Source organism: Amyelois transitella, chromosome 22 (genome assembly GCF_032362555.1).
Source record: "Amyelois transitella isolate CPQ chromosome 22, ilAmyTran1.1, whole genome shotgun sequence".
In the NCBI taxonomy this organism is placed as follows: Eukaryota; Metazoa; Arthropoda; class Insecta; order Lepidoptera; family Pyralidae; genus Amyelois; species Amyelois transitella.
In genome coordinates this window covers 639,641-655,912 of record NC_083525.1, presented here as the reverse complement: position 1 = coordinate 655,912, position 16,272 = coordinate 639,641, and the positions used below count along the sequence as shown (strand labels likewise).

General features: G+C 37.7%; 2 protein-coding genes across 3 annotated transcripts; both read left to right on the top strand.

Moving 5' to 3' along the window:
• The first annotated feature begins 1,888 nt into the window (after positions 1-1,888).
• Positions 1,889-13,281, top strand: LOC106133238 (alpha-tocopherol transfer protein). Of its 2 annotated transcripts, none has more exons than XM_060950609.1 (7): positions 1,889-2,022; positions 6,292-6,433; positions 8,176-8,329; positions 9,138-9,242; positions 9,751-9,898; positions 10,515-10,731; positions 11,484-13,281. In XM_060950609.1, the coding sequence occupies exons 2-7, from the start codon at positions 6,295-6,297 to the stop codon at positions 11,636-11,638; spliced, it is 918 nt and encodes a 305-aa protein (XP_060806592.1). In that variant the 5' UTR covers positions 1,889-2,022; positions 6,292-6,294; the 3' UTR covers positions 11,639-13,281. The 2 variants fall into 2 exon arrangements, with proteins under 2 accessions (XP_060806592.1, XP_013188343.1); XM_013332889.2 differs by lacking the exon at positions 1,889-2,022 and adding an exon at positions 5,037-5,113.
• A 256-nt stretch (positions 13,282-13,537) lies between these two features.
• On the top strand, positions 13,538-14,411 carry LOC106133231 (glucose 1-dehydrogenase-like). Its single transcript, XM_013332882.2, has one exon. It carries the CDS (start codon positions 13,601-13,603, stop codon positions 14,348-14,350), a length of 750 nt encoding a protein of 249 aa, XP_013188336.1. The 5' UTR covers positions 13,538-13,600; the 3' UTR covers positions 14,351-14,411.
• The last annotated feature ends 1,861 nt before the right edge of the window (positions 14,412-16,272 follow it).

Below are 16,272 nucleotides of genomic sequence, written 5' to 3'. Positions count from 1 at the left end.
TGTGATCACATTTATTTGTGTTGCTCTGCGCTTACACCATTGTTATGTTTGGTTTTCCTTTCACCCAAAGGTCGACTGGAAGAGATTGCATTAGCGATAAGTCCGCCTTTGTACCATCTCTGTCTGTTTTGTGTGTTTTACTCTTATGGTGCAATAAAGAGTTTTATGTATCTACCTGCAGAGGCTGTGTACCGGTTTAGAACCTCCGCTGCGGCCATATTTGTGCAGATTTGTGCAACCAGTGAGGTGGTAACAAACCCGTGAGGTTATAACATAAGTAAATAAATATATACGGGACAAATTACATAGATTGAATTAGCCTCGAAATAAGTTCAGGACTTGTGTTACGAGATACTAACTCAACGATACTATATTTCATAATAAATACTTATATTTATTTATTTATTTAAACTTTATTGCACAAAAACAAAAAATGTACAAAAGGCGGACTTAATGCCGCTTGGCATTCTCTACCAGTCAACCAGTTGACCAAACAGAAAAAACTTTAAGTTGGTGGTGCGATAAAGTGCACATGCATACTGACAAAATACATACATTACAAAAAGAAAATGCGTAAATACATACAAGATATATATACATAATATACACTATAAATACATATTATTATACATACATAAAATATATAATTAGGATATATAATTAGGATGACCCATCATTAATCTGCCGAAGAAAGAACCCCTTCACAGCATGTTTGAACGCAGAGCGACTAGGAGCTCTCCTAATCATTTCAGGAAGAGCATTCCAGAGCCTTACAGCCTGAACCTGGAAAGATTTCTCCAAAAAAGTAGACCGGAACAGAGGAGTACGCAGAGTCAGGTTGTCTGAAGAGCGAAGAGAACGGGAATGGGTGGAACTCAGAAGCGGGAATTTAGATTTTAAGTAAAGAGGAGAGTGAGCATCATTGAGTAGAGAGTACAAAAAACAAAGAATTCTGGCTTTACGACGTTCAGGAATAGGAAGCCATGATAACTGCGAACGAAAAGAAGAAATATGATCGTATTTACGGATATTAAAAATAAAGCGAATACAGTTGTTGGCTAATCTGTCGAGTTTAATGAGAAGGACTTGAGTAAGATCGCAGTAACACACGTCGGCATAATCAATAGTAGGAATGACTAAAGATTGGACGAGGGAGATTTTGGTTCTCAGAGGAAGGAAGTTCTTTAGTCTATAAAGAGAACGAAGCATACCAGTTACTTTACGGCAGACCTCAGTGACGTGAGGAACCCAGCTAAAAGTTGAATCGATCTGCAGTCCAAGGTCTTTTACGCTGGGGCAGTAAGGGATCGTAACATCATTAAATTTAACGGGATTGATAGCCTCGAAATTAATATTACAAATTTGCCGGGAGCTTCCAATAATTATAGCCTGGCATTTACCCGGGTTTACAACTACTCCGTACTTAGTCGACCAGTCTGCAATAATGCTAAGATCCCTGTTAATGAGCGCAACCGAGGAGTCAATACCCTCACAATCGCATGAGTGGTAGAGTTGCAGGTCGTCTGCATAAAGATGAAAAGAGGAAGAAAGGAGTAAAGTAAGAGAGAGTATATGTATAGATAAACATTCAAGATGCCAGGCCAATCAGAAAAAAATATTTTCTTATCATGCCCTGGCCGGGATTACAACCTAGGACCTGATGTCACAGACAAGCGAACTACCGGTGCGCCTCAGAGGCCGTATATATATATATGTAAAAAGTTGGGATTGGAATATGTATATTTACATTAGTCTGGAAGAAGTTGCAAACTTGTGCAGTGTCTAGCATAGCTTAAATAGTTTACATCAGCTATGGAGTGGAAGCCTAACTAATTTACCTTAATATACAGTTTTCTGCTTATATGGTTCTATTCTGACATGACAATCAGATACAAACGGACGTAACTAATAACTTTACATTTATTTTATGGATGAGTGTAATATAAAAATTATACGCAACTGCCAAAAGAATTTGATAGTGATTAAGTGCTTTTCTAAATATTTTATTCACTAAAAGTTAGGGTAAGTAGTTTATGCTTTTTTTTTATTTTTATACTAGCGACCTGCCATCATTTATAGATATAAACTTTCCTGAGAAAACCTTCTCTCCAACATTTCAAACAGGAAAAAAATCCGTCCACAATTTACCAAGATTAGCGTTTACATACAGACAGAGACTTTAGATATATATGTATATTTATTAACGGCGTCTGTGGCGCAGCGGTAGTAAGCTTGTCTGTGACACCGGAGGTCCCGGGTTCGAATCCCGGTCAGGGCATTTTAAGGAACGCTCGTATTATAAATGCGGAAGTTTGTGAGTATGTATGTTTATTACTCTTTCACGCAAAAACTACTAAACCGATTACGGTGAGTATGTAGGTAGCTGAAGACCCAGAATAACATATAAGCTACTTTTTATCCCGGAGTTCCCGCGGGTTTGATATGGTTTCGATGCGGACGAAGTCGCGGGCGGCCTCTAGTCAATCATAAAACTATAATTTTTTCCAGAATCTATTGTTTTCTTGACACAATAATGACACATAATGCTAGACTGTCAAAGTAGTAAGTTACTTCTTACGTGTTACCATTACAAAGTTGCTCTCTTAATTATTAATTAACAATTACATGTTTATGTTAATTTTTAATTTTGTACAACTTACTAAACGAGTAATTATCATGTTTCTCCTTACTGACCTTTTGTGATTATTTCTTAGGTCGCAAGATCAAGTTCGGAGACTTGTGACTTGAGCCTAATAACACTACCCAACAAAATTGAAGTTAAGGAGAGCAACAGAGACCAGAGTATGATATTCTAGGTAAAACGACCACGCTTAATTCGAATCTGAGCTTAGAATTTTGCCTAGACGTCAGGTTTTTTTTTTTTTTTTTTGTTTATTAATTGTACAATTTGTTACAGAAAAAATAAAAAACCGAGATATAAAATAGCAAGAAATCATTGTAATTAATAAAAAATAAACACATAAAATTATTAATAATGTATATAATCTATTCTAAAGTTGTTTTTCCCTTTGAATGTGGAGATTTTCTTTTATATTCGCAATCTGATTCTCTTGTAAGGAACCAACAGTAATCGCCCATCATTGCGGAGTCCCATCGACCCTGATATCTTTTTTCCATCGTAAGAATGTCTTGATGAAATCTTTCACCCATCTCATCACTCACAGCTCCCAAATTTTCGGGGAAGAAACTTAGATGTGAGTGCAAAAAATGAATTTTCAGCGACATTCTACAGCCCATTTTTTGGTAGCTTTTCAGCAGATTTTCTATAAGTTCTTTATAGTTTTCTGCTTTTCTATTCCCTAAGAAGTTTGTGACCACATTTTGAAATGACTTCCAAGCTTGTAATTCGGTGTCATTTAACTTTTTCTCGAAGTCTTCATCTTTCATCAGTTTTCTTATTTGCGGACCCACAAAAATACCCTCTTTCAGTTTAGCGTCACTCAATTTAGGAAAAACGCTTTTTAAATATAGAAAAGCAGTACTTTCTTTGTTCAGAGCTTTTACAAAATTTTTTATTAGTCCCAACTTGATATGAAGAGGGGGCAGAAGAACATTTTTGGGATCAACAAGTGGCACAAATTTTATATTTTCTTTTCCTGGTTCAAAAGAATCTCTATTAGGCCATTCTTTGACAATGTAATGCTTTTGAGTTGCTCTGCTGTCCCAGAGACAAAGGAAGCAACAAAATTTGGTAAAACCTCCCTGAAGACCCAGTAACAAAGCTATGACCTTTAAATCTCCACATAGCTGCCATTTATAACGATCATAGTTTATAGATCTAAGGATAAGGGACATATTTTCGTAAGTTTCCTTCATATTATAAGCGTAAGCTACAGGAATCGATGGTTTTGTATTTCCGTTGTGCAACAAAACCGCCTTAAGACTCGATTTAGAGGAATCTATAAACAATCTCCACTCATTGGGCTGATGAGAAATATTTAAATTTTCTATTAGTTTATCTGGATCTGTACAAAAGCAGACATTGTTTTCAGAAGTAAAAAACGTAGACAAATGTTTGTTACGATCTCTAAACACACTTATTTTTGTTTCTTTTGCTAATAAATTCCATTGTTGTAACCTGGAGCCCAAAAGTTCAGCGTTTTCTTTTGTAAGGTTAAGGTCTCGGGCTAAATCGTTAAGTTCAGCTTGATTTATCAAGTGGGGTTGATTAGTACTTATCACAAAATTTGGATCAAATGCTGAAGGTGCACTACTGATACAATCTGCACTAGTGGAAGCAATATCGAGTGGTGGAACCGGTATTGGAAAATCTTGGCCATGCGGAACAGGTCTTGTAGATGAAGAAGTATCAGGATAGACAATATTGATTTTCGTCTTCCTGGAATGTCCACTGGTCTTAGTTAAGCAAAAGTAGCAGTCCAAGCTGTGATCAGTAGGCTCACGCCACATCATTGGCATTGCAAACGGCATCGAAGAACGCTTGCCAGTCATCCATTTTCTCAGACTAGCAACACAAGTAATGCAGCAAATATGAGGAGCCCATTTTTTATTTTGGTGACCAATTGTAAAACCGAAATACGCTTCGTACATCACTTTAACATTCTCACTTACTGGTCTCCTTTGAGTTACGGGTGTAAAATTGCCACAAATGAAGCAAAACGTATCAGGGGAATTCACACAACTTATTTTATCAGAATTTTCACTCATTTTAATAACAAATTTTAAATATAACCAAGTTATTACAGAAAATACGCAAAGCCAGTATTTGTTGTGTAGTAGTGTCATAAGAAAAATAAAGATACCCTCATTTTATACTTGTCTATCTATCATATCATATGAATTATAAAGATACCCTCAAATAAATAGTTGACTATCATCTACATTTTTATCTTAGCCTGTATGCGGGTAAATTATAAAAAAAAAATATTTAAAAAAAAACCAGACGTCTAGACAGATTTTGGTAAGCATATTTGTAATCAGTAATGCTAGTGCTACATCGTGATATAGGTCAGTGTTCTGTTGCCCGAACCTTGTAGACTAGTGTAATTAGCTACAAACACATGCATAGGAAGTAAGAAAGATTGGAAGAAATAAAGAATTGCGAATTTGATATCTATTGTAAATATTTTATGTAAGTTTATTATTTTGTAAGTTTTTTTTTACGTATTTGTTTACGTATGCCTATAAATAGTTGTGTCAGTGGCGTGCACGCCTGTCACCCTTTTCATATAAGCAGAACCTATAGGTGTAACTTTTTTTTTGTGTTTATCTCAATGTTTTCTGTGTACATAAATTTGTAAATAAATAAAATTTCGAAGTTATGTAGAGGTACATTAGTTATAATACTAACCGATGCTCTTACGGTGAGGGAAAACATCGTGAGGAAACCTACACATTCAGGCAACTATGATCGATCCAATATGGGTTAGATTTACCTGCGGAGGTTAGATAGGGTCGCCACGTTTAAAAAAGAAATACCCCGGGCTCATCTCCAGAGTGGTGAGGATGCAACTGGGACTAAAGCCGGGAGAGAAAAGAATCAAGGAAAAGACTTCTTTTAGGCGAAGGGCTAGCAACCTCTCACTATCTGAATCTCAATTTCATCATAAGCCATACCTTCAGCTAGACTGTTCCTCTGTTTATTATATAAATATAATCTATACTATAAGCTGAAGAGTTTATTTGTTTGTTTTAACGCGCTAATCTCAGGAATGCCGTGTGGTTCCCGGCACTATTACAAAAAAGAATAGGACCACTCCATCTCTTTCCCATGGATGTCGTAAAAGGCGACTAAGGGATAGGCTTATTAACTTAGGATTCCTCTTTTAGGCGATGGGCTAGCAACCTGTCACTATTTGAATCTCGGTTCTATCATTAAGCCAAATAGCTGAACGTGGCCATTCAGTCTTTTCAAGACTGTTGGCTCTGTCTACCCCGCAAGGGATATAGACGTGATCATATGTATGTATGTATCTCAGGAACAACTGGTTCGAATTGAAAAATTATTTTTGCATTGAATAGACCATTTATCGAGGAAGGCTTTAGGCAATACAACATCACGCTGCAACTATAAGAAGCGAAGTAATAATGGAAAATGTGAAAATACGGTGGAAAATTATTCATCCTTGAGGGCGGCTTCAATGATGCCCAAAACAACTATTCCACGCGGACGAAGTCGCGGGCACAGCTGGTATTGTATAATTTTTGGCGTCAAAATTCAATAACGATTGAATGTTAACGTTCTAAGCTCCAACATTTCAAACAGGAAAAAAATCCGTCAAACAGGATCGTCTTTCAAACAGGAAAAAGATCATGCTGTCATCACTAAAACCTGGTCAGTTCCCCCTGGAGGAGGAGTACAGGAAAGACACGGGCATCACACCTGATGACATCACTCAACTTCGAACCTGGGTCAACACCCAGCCCCACCTGCCAGCTGACCACATTACTGGTAAAGTTTACAATCACACATACATAGCCAACAGTCTTGAAAAGACTGATAGGCCACGTTCAGCTATTTGGCTTAACGATAGAATTGAGATTCAAATAGTGACAGGTTGCTAGCCCATCGCCTAAAAAAGAATCTCAAGTTTGTAAGCCTATCCCTTAGTCGCCTTTAACGACATCCATGGGAAAGAGATGGAGTGGTCCTATTCTTTTTTGCACTGGTGCGGTGCCGGGTACCACACGGCACTTTCTTGTTATCGAAGGGGAAATTCATTTTACGGATCAACTCCCAGGTCTTCACCCTGGGAGCTGCTACCCATTAAACTCCTCCGGTGTCACTTGCTTGCCATTTTGAGGGCATCATGGGATCGCACGGGATTCTTCCACGCTGGTCTCTGACTCATCATCATACTGTCATGGACGACCAGTAAGTTGCTAGCCCCTCTTTTCAACCCAGGGTCAGTTCCTGCCCCTGAGTCGCTACCTCCTGCCGTTAATTCCGATTACATCCTCTCTGGAGAGGAGCCCGGGGTACGCCTTTGACCATGATTCTGGATTGGTTAAGTCAGACTACCATCTGACCTCCTTTGCAGTAACGTAAACCATACTGGTTCAAGGTAAAAGTCGCACTAGATGAATGTACCGTTTCCTTTATTCGTCTTTTACGACTTCCATGATAAAGAGATAGGGTAGTACTATTCTACAATGACAGAAATTACACGGCATATCAACGTTCATGCAAAAGGTGACTTATTAACTTAGTAATTGAGTGGCATTCTTTATAAACACTGGTTAATACATATAAACACTGGTGGTCTTAATTTTATTCATGTCTGACGGATTCGATAAGTTAACTTATTAACTTTGTTTTTCATTTTAATCTCAATTCTAACATTAAGACAAATAACTGGACGTGGCTTTTCTGTCTTTTGATGAGTGTTGGCTCTGTCTACTCCGCAGGACATATATGTATACGTGATAATATGTTATGTTATGTTTTTGGATCAAGCGTAATCGAAGAAAACCGCGTTAAAATCATAGCAATAGTTTTCGCGTGATGCGAGTATACAAACATTCAGACAGAAATTGTAAAAATCATATTTTTATATTATCTTTAGGCTAGGAAATTAAAACTCTCTTCATGCAAGCTCAGTTAATTTTAATCAAATTGATTTAAAGTCATAAAATATAGTAAATTTTATAAAAATAATTGTGTGTAAAAACTGAACTTAGCGCATTTAAACAGTAGAACTAACTCGAGTATCATCATGACGTGAATCCACAATACAGTAATTATTGGTTATTTAACCGTCATTTATTCTGCACTCCGCGGGAGGTCACGGGTTTAAATACTGTACAGAGTCTACATTCATAATAGCAGATAGTTATGGTGCTGCATAATTGGAGAAGCGAATGGCTGATACCCACATAATTTTATGTAAACACGTCTTTATCCCTCACGGGGTGGACAAAGTCATACATTTGCATGCCGTGTGGTTCCCGGCACCAATATAAAAAAGAATAGGACCACTCCATCTCTTTCCCATGGATGTCGTAAAAGGCGACTAAGGGATAAACTTACAAACTTGGGATTATTTTTAGGCGATGGGCTAGCAACTTGTCAATACTTGAATCTTAATTCTATCCAAAAGCCAAACAACTGCACGTGGCCTATCAGTACCTTCAAGACTGTTGGCTCTGTGCACCCCGCAAGGGATATAGACGTGACGTGTATTACTTTTCTAGATCTTGACCTAATTCTGGCGTACCACTGCTGCAACAGGAGCTTCGCTGTGGCCAAAGAAGTGCTGGATTTGAACCTCACGCTGAAGACACTTTTCACTAATCTCTTCAAAGACAGGTGCTTGGACAAGCAAAGCATCGGATTCCATGAGAGATGGTGAGGAATACCAGCGGAGTTCCTATTTTCTTGAGCATAAGTTACAATATTGACATTGTGAAGTTGACGTTGTTGAAGAAAATGCTGCAGTGCAGTTTGTTACCGCTACTTCTGCACTGACGCCTTGGAAGCGGCAGTAAACTTAGTTTTAAGTAATTCATTTGACGTCAACCAATGTTGTTAAACCATACGTTTTGACAATTATTAAGTGATATGAAGTATCCTATAATAATGAATAAAAATTTTGAATTTGAATTTGAATATGCACAAATTTTACATTGATACTAGCTGTCCCGGCAAAATTTGTTTTGTCATTGTAATAATATTTTTTAAGTCATTTCTAGTTAAAAAAATGTTAAGGGTGGACAACCTTTATCACTAAGGGGTATGAAAAATAGATGTTGGCCGATTCTCATATCTACTCAATATGCACACAAAATTTCATGAGAATCGGTCAAGCCGTTTCGGAGGAGTACGGGAACAAACATTGTGACACGAGAATTTTATACCAATACTAGCTGTGCCCGTGACTTCGTCCGCGTGGAACAGTTATTTGGACATCATTGAAGCCCTCAAGGGTGACTAATTTTCCCCGTTTTTTTTTCACATTTTCCATTATTTCTTCTCTCCTGATAGTTGCAGCGTGATGTTATATAGCCTAAAGCCGTCCACGATAAATGGTCTATTCAACACAAATAATTTTTCAATTCGAACCAGTAGTTTCTGAGATTAGAGCGTGCAAACAAACAAACTCATCAGCTTTATAATATTAGTATAGAAGATGACTTCATAAAATAAACTTTTTCAGTCTTTTCACACCTCTGGAGATCCGGACGAAGACAGGTCAGACTGCGTTCTACGCGCGGCTGTTGGATTATGACCCGAAAAATTTCCACTTCGCCAACGAGGTCAGGTTGGTATTACTTGTTAACTGACGATACATTCAATAGAATTAAGTTTTTGGGTACTGTAATACCATTGTTAAGGAAGAGCGTGGCTTTCTGATACAGGTTTTTCTCACTTAATAGAAGGTTATTAAGTGAAATGAAGTTATATACTTGTTAAACTGTACCACTTTGTTAAACTAATAAAATATTTTCATTTTTTCATTTTCACATACATATAATCACGTCTATATTCCTTGCGGGGTAGACAGAGCCAACAGTCTTGTAAAGACTGATAGGCCACGTTCAGCTATTTGGCTTAAAGATAGAATTGAGATTCAAATAGTGACAAGTTTTAGCCCGTCGCCTAAAAAATTATCCAAAGGATGTAAGCCCATCTCTTAGTCGCCTTTTACGACATCCATGGGAAAGAGATGAAGTGGTCCTACTACTACACGGCACCATTTTTGCAAAACTATTTTTTTTTTTTTATAAATTTCTATCCAATGTTATGTATGTTATTATGTTTGTTTGCAGAGCATACCTGCTGACTACAGACGTCTGGCAGTACAAGGTGGGCACGTTCCCAGGAGTGGTGCTGCTCATCGACCTGGACCGGATCGCGTTCGGGCACCTGGCGAAGTTGGACCTGCAGACTATGCAGCAGTTCCTGTACTTCTTGCAGGTGCAGACGCGGTGCATAACATCAAATCATACATACATACATACATAAAATCACGCATCTTTCCTGGAGGGGTAGGAGAGACTACCTCTTTCCACTTGCCACGATCTCTGCATACTTCCTTCGCTTCATCCACATTCATAACTCTCTTCATGCAAGCTCGGCGGTTTCGGGTACTCTTGACATAGATAATGAATCACGTCTTTATCCGTTGCGGGGCAGACAGCCAATAGGTTTAAAAAAACCGAAAGGCCACGTTCATTTGTATGGTTTAATGATAGAATTGAGATTCAAATAGTGACAGGTTGCTATCCCATACATACATATAGGTAGTCACGTTTGGTTGGAACTTTTTTTATGCCACTTAAAAAGGAAGAAACATGCATATACGACAAACTGATTTTTCAAAATTGGAAAGTGTTGGCTAAATTAATCGTTATCACTACAACTCCTTTTAATTTCATAAACAATAAGCTGCAAATGTATCAATTGCGTATGTAATTAAGGAAGAAATGGAAGCATATTTTTTAAAGATCAACTCTAGGACAACTTACCCCTTCTACCTGCCCCTTCGGGAAAGAGGCGTGAGTAATGTATGTATGTATGTATGTTACAATAGGAAGGACTCCTCGCGAAACTCCAAGGACTCCATTTCCTGAACGCGCCGTCATTCATGGACAAGCTGATGATGCTAATCAAACCGTTCCTGAAGAAGGAACTGCTGGAAGTCCTGCACATTCACCAGATAGGGTCCAGGACTCTGGAGGAGTTCGTGCCGATGGCTGGACTGCCGAAAGAAGCAGGGGGGGAAGGTAAAACCTTCAATGAATACAGAGGTAAGTTTGTTTGTTTGTTTGTATTTTATACAGTTACATGAAATAATTATGAAAGAAATAAATTCTTTTCAATGGCGGACTTATCCCATGAAGGTATCTCTTTCAGTCAACTGGCAAACAATGAACTAGATAATTAAGTTAAAAAATAATATTACAATATTATTAACACCGTGCCGTGTGGTTAATAGAAAGAAGAATAGGGCCACTTCATCTCTTTCCTGTGGATGTCGTAAAAGGCGACCAAGGGATAGGCTTATTAACTTGGGATTCTTCTTTTGGGCGATGGGCTAGCAACCTCTCACTATTTGAATATCAATTCTATCATCAAGCCAAACAGCTGAACGTGGCTCATTGGTCTTTCAAGACTGTTGGCTGTGTCTACCACACAAGGGATATAGAACTGATAATATGTTACATACATTTATAAATTTAGATTAGTTCTAGCAGAGCCCAGTCGAAAATATGCTATGATGGATTACAGAAAGCATGACAATGAATTAATAAAAAAATATTTAGAAAAATTATGTCTACGTAGGTACGTAGTAAATTTATTTGTCAAGTAAATTTAATGTTAAGTTATTTGTTTGTTTGTTACCCCTCAATTCTATCCTTAAGCCAAACAGCCGAACGTGTCCTATCAGTCTTTTCAAGACCGCTGGCTCTATCTACCCCGCACGGAATATAGAATAGACGTGACTATATATAAATATATATATATATAAATATGTATGTATTTACGAAACTTGTTACAGATGACATCATAGCAGTTCTAAAAGCGAATGAAGACTACATTTTAGCTGAAAACAAGAAGAGAGTTGTGGAGAGTATGAGGCCAGGCAGGCCGAAGACGATCACCGATATATTCGGAGGAGTGGAAGGTTCCTTCAAGAAATTGGATATTGATTAAGGCTGAAGTTATCTATACTTATATTTTAAAGCTGAAGAGTTTGTCTGTTAGTTTGTTTAAACGCACTAATCTCAGGAACTAATGGTTCTAATTGAAAAATTATTTTTGCGTTGAATAGACCATTTATCGAGGAAGGGTTTAGGCTATATAACATCACGCTGCAACTATAAATAAATAATGGAGAATGTAAAAAAAAAACGGGGAAAATTATTCCTCCTTGAGAGATTAAATGATGCCTAAAATAATTCCACGCGGACGAAGTCGCGGGCACAGCTAGTACATAAAAATTATTATCCTGTGGGATGTGCGCCATCTAGTTATTACACACGTTCTTAAAATTAATGTTCACTCGTGAAGCATGAGCGAGCATGTTAACATTAAAAGCATGCTGTCCGCATCATTTATCGATTGTTATAATTATTACCGCTAGATGGCCACTATCAGGTATTCCACACGAAAAACCTTTGTTTTAGCTATACAGCGGAATTTGGACTTAGATTGAAAAGAAAAAGTCCAACTACGGGATAACAAAGTTTACTTCGGTAAATTATATATACAAACTCGCTCTTACTCGAGACTACATGGGGTAGGTGGAGTGGTAGACTCCACCTACCCCATATAGTCTCTGCCTACCCCACCGGGAAAGAAGCGCAAGGAATAGGGGTGAATTTAATAACGATATAGGTAGTTCTATTATGATGATACCCACGTATTTATCTAAAAAAATATTAGATAATTCGTAAAAAAAGAAACCTTATCTACAATTGCTGACCTCCATAATAAATCAGAGTTATCTATAAAAATTATTTAATATCACTCAATAAAATTTATTTAATCATATCATATTGTCAGATAGGAAAATACTTGTGAAGTCTTCACATTATAAGATAGTAAAATACATACATAATATATAATCACGTCTATATCCCTTGTGGGGTAGACAGAGTCAGTCAGTCATCATAGTGATATACCTACATATTTCGACGGCCTCTACGCAGCGGTAGTACGCTTGTCTGTGACTGTGTGTGAGGTCCCGGGTTCGAATCCCGGCCAGGGCATGATGAGAAAAGAACTTTTTCTGAATGGCCTGGGTCTTGGATGTTTATCTATTACATATAAGTATTTATTATAAAATATAGTATCTCTGCCTACCCCTCCGAGAAATTGATTTTTATGTAAGTATGTATGTATGTAGTATCGTTGAGTTAGTATCTCGTAACACAAGTCTCGAACTTACTTCGAGGCTAACTCAATCTGTGTTATTTGTATATATTTATTATTTTTATTTATTTTTATTTTTTTATATTATGATAGTTTTTAGGTGTCGTGTGGTTCCTGGCATTGAAGAATAGGACCACACCATTTCTTACCCATGGATGTAGTAAAAGGCGACTACTTATTATAAGCGAATTTAATAAACGTAAAAGTCTTAGAAAGACAAATAAATTTGGAATTTTTCAATCTGTCACTATTTGAACGCCAATTCCATTATTAACAGTATTTTCAAGTCTTGGCTCTGTCTACCCCGTAACTGATTAAAACGTTATTATTTGTATGCGTCTTAAACTTATGTATATTATGTAGAATACCTAATCTATCTTTGTACAAAACCGCTGACTTTTTTACTTGGGATGTTTTTTTGACGACAGGCAATGATTTTTAATTTTTTTTTTGTTTTTTCATAAATGGTAATTCTGTCATCAACGTGTTTTATATTTGACTTATTTTTATGTTATTGTGACGTCCACCGAGCACCGCTCTGTCACTCAGGTACTTTATTTAGAGTATTCTTCAAGATAAGCTCCTTCAGATATAACATAACAATGACATATTGTCCTCTAAGATTAGATAATTACAGTTTAGGTTATGTAACGCCGTGCGTACGTTGTATAGATACTACGTACGCTCGTGTGACGCAGTACTACATCTACTCTCAAACGAGCCGCACGATTTTAAAGAAACATGAGTTTTGCTAACAAGGTCGTCCTTATAACCGGCGGGAGCTCCGGCATCGGGGCTACTACGGCTATTTTCTTTGCCAAAGAGGGTGCAGATGTTGCTATTGTGGGCAGAAACCAAACGAAATTGAAGAGAGTATCTGAAGAATGCGCGAAAAACGGCAAAACACCGCTCGTGATCACGGCAGAAATGAATAAAGATGACGATGTGAAACGCATCGTCAAAGAAACAGTCGAGAAGTTTAATAAAATCGATGTTTTGGTGAACAACGCTGGCATTTCAGTTACCGGCACGATTCTGGACGGCAAAGTGTTGGCCGCGTACGATGCAATAATGAGTGTTAATGTCCGTTCAGTAATTCAACTCACGACATTGGTTGCTCCGTACCTTGTTAAAACTAAAGGGAATATCGTCAATATATCTAGCATAGCTGGGAAGAAGGTGAGAAGTACTGCTTATATGGCGTACAATGTTAGTAAAGCAGCATTAGATCATTTCACTCGTGCTGCCGCTTTGGAGTTATCAGCTTCAGGTGTCAGAGTTAATGCAGTAAGCCCTGGTCCAGTCAAGACTGACTTTTTTGACAACTGCGCCATGCCTGTGACTGCGGACGGCTTGGGTGATATTATGGCTTTGAAAAGAGCATCAGATCCAGAGGAAATTGCGAATTTAATTTTGTATTTGGCTAGCGATAAGGCGAGAGGAATAACTGGATCAGATTTCGTATGTGACAATGGTGGTCTGATAGTATAATTCTTATTTAAGATTCCATGTTTTTTTTTTGTTAAATCCGAAATAAAATATTTGTTTTAAATTATGTTTTTAATTTTACTTGGCACACAACAAAATAATTTGAGTCGTGATTGTTCAAATCAACATTGTATTTTTACAATGAATTCGTCATACCTATATGTAAGCATTAGAGGCCGCCCGCGACTTCGTCCGCGTGGAATCAATCCTGCGGGAACTCCGTATTAAAGTAGCCTATATGTTATTCTGGGTCTTCAGCTACCTACATACCAAATTTCATCGTAATCGGTTCAGTAGTTTTTGCGTGAAAGAGTAACAAACATACATACAGACATACGCACAAACTTTCGCATTTAAAATATTAGTAGGATTACTAAGTAGTTAAATCGTTCATGTTTATAATGTAACGTCATGCCGCTTCGGTCTCCCTGATGCCCCCTTCAGCCCCGCCCCGGAGCCCTATAAAAGCGGTCTGCCCCTGGTCTTCTCCTTTGGACTACCAGCATTCACTAAGTTAAGTATCTCGCTGTCCTGTAGCGGCTACTTGCTGGATTTTGTGTCTACAGCTAAACCCACGACCTCTGTTAACTTGTAAAACTAGTCCAAATAAAGTTTGTCTTTACATACATACACACCTACATAAAATCACGCCTCTATCCCGGAGGGGTAGGCAGAGACTACCTCTTTCCACTTGCCACGATCTCTGCATACTTCCTTCGCTTCATCCACATTCATAACTCTCTTCATGCAAGCTCGGCGGTTTCGGGTACTCTTGACCTGAGTCTTTATTTTATTAATTTTATATTATCTCTCATTAACTGCGACGTTTTACTAAAGCCGCCACAATAAGCTACTAAACTTACCTGTTCAATTAAAGAAAACTATTACTTGATATTTTATGGTACGGTGACAATCGTTATGTCTGTCACCTTTATATCATGTCTCCGATCTCGGGTCTGCTGGAAGAGATATCTTTAGAAAAAAGCCAAATACTCGTATAATTCTTATGTCTTCTGTGTGTAGTACATGAATACCAATCCCAACTAATATTATAAGTACGAAAAAAGTACGAAAGTGAGTTTATTTGTTTGTTACCCACATCTTCAAATTTCCTTCCTTCTTTTCCTTCAAAAACTATAGTTCCCGTGGGATTTGCGAAAACCCTGTATTCTTTTATAGGTGACGTTAAATTCGTCGCTGTTTGTAAATGGCGCTAAATGCACGCGGGCGAAGCTGCAGGTAAATGCTAGTTAGTAAATAAATGAACAGTAAAGTAGGCATGTTATTTCTAAAAATTATCATCACAAATACTATAAGTACATTTATAATTCAAGAGATAAGGTTCATAATGTTATTACTGATAAATATGTACGTGGTTATGTAAGTTTATGACGCTGTAAACTTAGAGTGCCGGTGGTCGAATGGGTAAGGTGCCCGGTTAAAATGCTTAATGCGCAGAAAAGCACAGGTTCAAATATCACCTCGGCCATGCACCAATGATCATTTTCAAAGTTATGTACATCAGTTTGAATACTAACCGATGCTCATACGATAAGGAATAACATCGTGAGGAAACTTGCACATTCAGGCAACTGGATGTGTAACCATGTTCGATCCAATACGAGTTAGGTTTACCTGGAGTTAGGTCAGATTACGGAGGCGAGTTGCTCCGTATAAAAACATGACACACCCAATTCCAGGTAACAGTACGCCGGTCTCCTCTCCAGAGTGGTGAGATTGCAGCCGAGACTAAAGCCAGGAGGAAAAAGAAGATGCAAGGTTGTGAAAAATTTAATCAATGATGTTGCAATGAATTGCGCAATGACCAAATATAACTCCATATCTACATTTGTTTAACAAACACAAGATTTGTACGTTCTTCTACCTTATTCAAGTAGCTCTCCTCTCAATCGTTCATGGTCTTG